The 7,492-nt window shown below is 31.6% G+C and overlaps 1 protein-coding gene across 2 annotated transcripts; it reads left to right on the top strand.

Annotated features, from left to right (window-relative positions):
- The first annotated feature begins 2,371 nt into the window (after positions 1 to 2,371).
- LOC123210622 lies at positions 2,372 to 5,767 on the top strand. Of its 2 annotated transcripts, none has more exons than XM_044629090.1 (13): positions 2,372 to 2,506; positions 2,605 to 2,750; positions 2,852 to 2,900; positions 3,047 to 3,169; positions 3,763 to 3,899; positions 4,001 to 4,070; positions 4,267 to 4,357; positions 4,520 to 4,589; positions 4,715 to 4,810; positions 4,897 to 4,996; positions 5,080 to 5,166; positions 5,260 to 5,324; positions 5,442 to 5,767. In XM_044629090.1, the coding sequence occupies exons 1-13, from the start codon at positions 2,458 to 2,460 to the stop codon at positions 5,583 to 5,585; spliced, it is 1,227 nt and encodes a 408-aa protein (XP_044485025.1). In that variant the 5' UTR covers positions 2,372 to 2,457; the 3' UTR covers positions 5,586 to 5,767. The 2 variants fall into 2 exon arrangements, with proteins under 2 accessions (XP_044485025.1, XP_044485024.1); XM_044629089.1 differs by having other exon boundaries at positions 3,023 to 3,169.
- Positions 5,768 to 7,492: the final 1,725 nt, after the last annotated feature.

Below are 7,492 nucleotides of genomic sequence, written 5' to 3'. Positions count from 1 at the left end.
CTATTTTACTCAATTCCTCTCTCAAAGTTAATTAGACGAGTTAAGATTAAAAGCTTACCTACTTTTGTGGTATGATGTTAATCAAAATCTATTAATTATTATGACAATCAATTTACTCATAAATGAGTTATATTTATCTCTAAATAAAACTCTAGATTTAACAAAGACATAAATTAATTGGGTATGTAGTTATCAATATCACACTTCAATCAACAAACAAGCATGATATTGGGCCCTAACACCGATCAAGAAATTAAAATCACAATTACTAAATCAAACATTCATCATCATTAATTAAAAATCAAAAATCATTATATAATCTTTGAGAATTTATGAATTCATCATAAACCCTAGCAAAAGAAATTAGTTATTCATAGCTACAAAGTTCAAACTATAAGATACAGTTAAAGAGAAAGACATTTTGAATAAGTAAAAGAAGATAATAAAAAAGATAAAAAAAACTCTAAAGTCTTCAAATTTTGATTCTTTTGGGTCTTCTATCTTTAATCTTAAATCTTCACTCTTCTACTTGTTTTTTTGAGCTTTCTCTCTCTAAAAATCCTTTGGGCTATTGTACTTTTAGTGATAAGAAAGTGGAGAAGACGTAACTTTCTTTTTATATATTACCACTTAACCCTATTTTATGTTTTTTTAAATATTATTTTCGCCTAGTAATTATGGACACTAATTATGCCCATAAAACTGCCTATAAGTGATCTCTGTCATGCGTATTTTCCTTTTCATGCTCAACCTTTGGTAAATCTCCCTAGTCTACTAAATCATTATGCTGCTATTAAACATCAATGTTGGTGATTTCAAGAGACACATTTCTCGATTTAAGGGTAAATATGAATACATTCTCTCATTATTGAGAAAGGCTAATAAGATAATAAATGTCTTTATTATCCACGATCTTGATAGATTTTATGTTGTTGACATTTTATGGCTTCATGTTTATTTGAATATCTTTTTGTTTACTATCAATACGAAGACATTTACTTATTAACCAAATTAATCTCTTGAATGTCATGTTCATAAGAATTTTTACCATTTTCTCTACACTTGCAACGTATTTCATTTTGTTACCATTTATCTTTCCTATTTCTCTTCATATCGAACCAAAACAATAACAAAACTTAACACGTAGATGAATACTACATAATTTTGTAAATAATATATATAAAAAATATAATATAATAAAATGCAATTACTTGAAAATTTCTTAGTTAAACAAAATTTGTAGCTTTTTTTTTTTTTTTTATATTGAACATGAATGTTGAAAAATATCAATTAACCCCACATATATGTAAAGTAGTGATAACCCTATAAATACGCAAAATGTCACGTGTAAAATGAAAGCTAACCAGCTAACGTTTTTCTACCGGAAAAAAATCATTTGAGCCCTTTTCTATAATTCTTCATTTCAAGGTACACAAATTTATCAAATAAATACAAAACAAAACAAAAATAATCATAAAATGAGTGAATTTTTTAATTTTTGTTGGTACTTGGTATAAATACTTGGATATAACAAACTTTGTCTTGATTTTGAAATCATGATGTTGGAATTTGAGTGTAAAAATGGAAATTCTAAAACTTTATAAGGTTTGGTTGTGATTAGGGTTGGACCTAAACTAAGAGAGCTCGGTCTTGAAGTTAATTAGGTTCAACTCAAACTTGTTTAACTCTAATTTAAATCGAATTGAGTTTGAACTAAGAGAATTGGCTTGACTTCAACACTAAGCCAAACTCAAACTGGAGAATGGTTTGATCGATTTAAATTCGAATCGTTTGATTTAATTATATCAAATAATTGTCATAATGATGTCGTTTTTTAATGAATCTTGAACTTAAGCCATGAATTAAAACCATGAATTTAAATCATAAATTTGAATTGAATCATTTTCATTCAAATCGAACTCAAATTACTATTAATTTTGGCTAGTCAAACTCAAGCGTAACCATTTTTTGTTAGAGCTTAACTTAAGTTAAGGGGTGTTCGAGTTTGATTTGGTTTTATTTGTATTCACCCTTAATTGTGATGTTGGTTTGTTTAAGTCATAGATAAAGGGTGAGGGTATTTTGGTATTTAAATTTGAGTTTTAGTATATTTCTTAACCCCCTAAAAAGTTGATGAATCCAACACACCACCGGAAATTCTGTGATTTTAATTAATTACCCTGAATCACTACTAAAAAATAATTGTTGCTTTTGCTTTGTTTTGAATTAATATCAAAATTTTGGTACTCACAATTGTTACCAAACATGATTCCTTGGGCAATTCTTGGGCCTTATAAGTGAGCCCTTTCACCTGATATGCAGGCCCATATGACTAACAAAAATCGATGTCTAATCTGACTAATTTAACCGCGAAAATACTAGCCAAAAAAAATTCAACCTCGAAATTCAATTGTAATTATCTTTTATGGATTGTATCTCTGAGCCTGGTTCGTTCTCATGGCTTTGAGCTTCTCCATCAATGCGACAATTTCATCTAAACATCAAGGTTGTTTCTTTTTCTGGGTCATGCAATGCTTTTCTTTTATTTTGATTTTTGTTTATGTTGCTTTTTTAAGTATATGTATTTGGTGCTCTTCATTTTAGTGAAAGTGAACTATAGGAACACGAAGGGTCTTCAAAACGTCAAGAACCTTGTGAACATAATTAGGGTTCCTTCAGTTGCATCTCCTCCCCATGAATCTCTCCAAAAAGGCAACTGGGTTAAGCTTATTTGTGGTGCAAGTTTTGAGGTATTAAAAATCAAAGCTTTTACTCAAATTATTAATTTAATTCCTCTTTTAATGATTGAACAGTTTGCTAATCAAACAAAATATTTTATTCTTTCGGCAAGGATGTGGTTGACATCAGGAATCTTTCTCTAGTTTACACTTTAGCTGGAGGTAAAGAAACTTGTTTAGTGATTATGAAATTGTACGTGCAGAGGAATGCTCAAATATTAGTGTGGGGCTTTTTCTATGTGAAAATTTTTTATTTATGTTTTATTTGAATAAATAAATTGCAGTGGATTGCATTGACTGTGCCGCAGATGCATCTGTAGTGACTGCGGTGAACCAAGGTATTGAAGCAGCAAGGGAGATTGTGCCCATAAGGAGGCCTTGGACAATGATAAGTGTTAATGATGACGAAGATCTTCACTTTCGTAAAGCTGGTAAACGCTCCTCTCTATATATCATGAGCATTACCTGAATTGGCATCAACATTTATAGAAATCTTCCCTGAATTGAGGATAACAGTTTTTCTACCATAAAACACCTGTCTATTGTGTTTAGTGGATGCACTTCTTGTACAACATTTGAACTACATTAATTGTTGCATCACCATATCTTAGAAAGTGCTTAGAAAAAACTTTACAGCTAGTACTTGTGTTCATTATTGTGCAAGTTTACGTATAGAATTTTATAGGAAACAAGAAGATTGTTGTTAAGATTAGCTCTTTTCACTGCAAGCAGCTTTTCCAGGAACTGGGTGAGTCTTATTAGTTAAGTGTATTGCAATTCACTAATCAATTTAACTAGGCCATATGACTAGTGAGAGAAACATAGTAAATTGGCTTTTCTTTTGTTTATTGGGTGCCATCTACAAGAGGAATAGTAAAGACATTTCAGCTTCATTCAGTTTTTAGGTCCTTTTAGGATATAAAATGTAAGTTGCAAGTTGCTTTATCTGCCAGCTTTAGACAGCAGAACCGATTTTATGAGTTATCCTTAATCCATTGGAGCTGACGCAGCACCTTCTTAACAGAATTTAATCCGGAGTACTGTCCAGTAGATTGCAAAAGGCCTTGCGAAATTGTTTGTCCAGCTGATGCAATACTGCTAGAGGGTAAAAGATTAAAAGCAGACGTTTACCATGGTACCAGCAACCCCGGTGGATTTAAGGTTTTTGACTTAATTTTATTCTGAAGATTTCATTTATATGTTCATGTACTTTATTATGGATTGCATTTTAATACTATATTCTTATTAATGTTGAAATGCAGGGTGGAGTGATTACTGAACGTTGTTACGGCTGTGGCCGTTGCTTCCCTGTTTGCCCTTATGATAAAATAAGTGAGTCTATTTCTCTTTTATTATGATTGCTTCTTTCCCTCTTATGTTGGCCATAATTTGTTCTAAAAATTAGTAATTGCTCCAATATATTGTTGTTTTGGAATTCTTCCATCTAGGCTTACTCTATCACTCAGAGATAGTGTGTGTTACCCTACAATTTCTATCACCTTTTCATTTTCGTTCCTAATTGTTGTAGGAGTGGTTACATATGTAAGAGATGCTGCTGCCACAGCTAAACTTCTTAAAAGAAATGATGTTGATGCTGTAGAGATACACACGAGTGGAAGGTACAATTTCTTTTAGCTATTTTAGGGAAGAAATGATAGGCCTTTCATTTTCTGTTCACAACCTTTGTACCACAACCGTCTTCATCATAGTTGCTATGCAATTACTTTATTTTCAAAGCTGTTCAATCCACTCTCTTTTTTTTCTTTCTTTCAATGCTTTAGGCAAACAACTCTCTTCAAAGAACTTTGGAATGGTTTGGGAGATTCAGTTAAACATTTGAGACTAGTAGCAGTATGTATGATCCACATGCCAAAGCCCTCTGAATCTTTTTTGAAGTAGCAGTTTTAAATTTATTGGACTTCATATTGAGTCTCTTCAGGATTGTGAATTAACCTCTAATAGTTTAATGTCACCAGGTTAGCTTACCTAATGTTGGAGACACAACTTTATCTTCAATGAACACAATGTACTCCATTATGGAGCCTCATCTATATTGCTCTAATTTATGGCAGGTATGCCTTTTCAGAAAATCTTGAATTTATAAATGCTATTAAATAAAAATGCTAATTGGTAGATGTTGAATATATGTGACTAAAAGTTGGATGGCCGCCCAATGAGTGGAGATATCGGGCGAGGTGCCACAAGGGAATCTGTTGCATTTGCAGTTCGTTTGGCAGCTGCCAGAGACAGGCCTCCTGGTATGTATATGGACTAAAAATGCAGAGTTAAACATTTTCCTTGAGGAGTTTGTAATTTTTTAATTCTTTATTCCACATTGTAGGTTTTCTTCAATTAGCAGGTGGCACAAATGCTCACACGATTGATGACTTAAAGAAAGAGGGACTTTTTCAAACAAAATCCCAAGCCAGTAACTTTCTGTCCTTTGAATTTTTCGTACTCAGCTTTCTATATTATATTCAAGTGTAATGTTTCTTTTCACTTATTATTTTTTCTATAACAGCGATTTCAGCAGGTACCTCTCCTTGTCTAATTGGTGGTGTAGCATATGGTGGCTATGCTCGAAAGGTCAGTAATATACGTTCTACATAACTCCCAGTGCCAATTTTCAACTCCTCTCTTATCCTTTTTTCAGTTAAATCTGTAAGATCAGTTACATTCTATTTCCATCATTTATCTTTTCAGATTGTTGGAAGGGTCCTAAATTCCTTGCAGACGAAACATGGTATTTCTCTCATAGAGGATCACCCAGAATATCTCTTGGAAGCTCTAAAAGAAGCCATTGCTTTGGTTGGAACAGTAAAATGTTTTGAGTGCCCCTCGACTTGATAATTTCACACAAATGCAAGATTATAAAATTTATTTTACCCTTACCATAGCGCTAACTTTTTTTTTTTTCTTACAGTAAAATGTCTGCAAAATAAAATAGTGTTAAAGCAAAATATGTAGACTGTGAAGCAAAATAAAATATATAATGTTAATGTTTTATAGTTACTGGGTTCGAATATTAATTAAGATCCTGATTATTTATCACCCAAGAATCGCACAAGAACAATATAATAACATCAAAACACAAACCAACACAGCAATATACTTGGTTCGTGTTCAAAGATTAGAATTTTACATCTAAGACAGAAGAATCCTCTAGTAAAATCTACTAATCAGTAAGAATATGTTACAATTTACAGAATTGAAAACCAATTTAGCATTACCAACATGAATCCTCTCTAAATCCGAGCACCATAGTAACTATATACACTGACTTAAGGACTTAGACTGCTGGATAAAGAGAAAAGAGTGGATTGAATCTTTTCCTAGAAACCCTAGTAAAAAGTATATAAAGAGCTAGAGAGATTTGACTCAAAAGGCTTCTGCATTTTCCTTTTCTTTTAAAATAGCCAATGCATGCCCTTTTTCTGTTCAATAAACCAACTAATGATTTATATCCATTAGGTAAAAACTTAACCAAGCAAAGACTAAATTGCCCTTGGATATTAACTACAACCCAAACTTTGCTCAAACTTATTCTCCTAATTACAAGACTACCATTAGTTTTTAACTCACAAATTCACAAAACTCCACCTTGACTAAAAAACTAACATATCTAAGGACTCTCTTGTAGATACCACAACACACTTAAATTGGACAGACTTTGAGCAAATTTAACGTATCCTTAAACTTACTCACAGACATAGGCTTTGTCAACATGTTAGCTGGATTGACATCAGTTAAGATTTTTTTCACACTAACTTGACTAGCAGCTAACACATCTCTAATGAAATGCAGCCTTACATCAATGTATTTAGTCCTCTCATGAAATGTAGAATTTTTGGACAGATGAATAGCATTATGTGAATCACTGAAGATCTCTGGAACACCAACATTTAGTCCCAACTTAGAAATAATTCCCTTTAGCCACAGTGCCTCTCTAACTACTTCAGTTAATGCTATGTATTCAGCTTCAGTTGTTGAAAGTGTCACAATGTGTTGCAAATTACATTTCTAGCTTACAACATTTTCACCAAAAGTGAAAATATAACTAATGATGGATTTTTTTTTATCAAGATCAGTTGTAAAATCTGAATCACAAAATCCTTTCACAAAAAACAGGTTATAGGCATTAGTAGTATAATACAAGCCGTAATTAGATGTACCCTTCAAATATCTCAATAACCATTTTGTTGCATTCTAATATTCTTTACCTAGATTACTAATTGCATATACTATATCAAGTCTAGTACCTTTCATTGTATACATTAGACCCCCTACCACATTAGAATATAATATATTCTTCATGAAATTAGATTAATCAAAAGACAATAATCCAACAGATTTTAATTTAAAATGAACACCTATAGGAATATTCACACATTTAACATTGATCATATGATATAACTCAAATACTTTTCTAATATAAGTAGATTGAGACAAAGTCAAACACTGTTTTAATCTATGTCTACTTATATCTATACCTAGTATTCTCTTTATAGAACCCAAGTCCTTCATTACAAATTCAGAATTCAATATATATTGCAAACCAAGTAAAACATTCATATCCTTAGAAGCTATAAACATGTCATCCACATAAATCAGTAAGTATACAAAACTGTCATTTTTAATTTTCTTAAAATAAACACAGTGATCATAACTACATTTAGAAAATCCAGTTGATAGAACAAAATCATCAAATCGTTTAATTCCATTGTCTAGAAGACTGTTTAAGATCATACAAAGAT

This window comes from Mangifera indica, chromosome 3, assembly GCF_011075055.1.
Source record: "Mangifera indica cultivar Alphonso chromosome 3, CATAS_Mindica_2.1, whole genome shotgun sequence".
Lineage (NCBI taxonomy): Eukaryota > Viridiplantae > Streptophyta > Magnoliopsida > Sapindales > Anacardiaceae > Mangifera > Mangifera indica.
The sequence above is the reverse complement of the archived record's forward strand: the minus strand, read 5'-3'. Positions and strand labels throughout refer to the sequence as shown.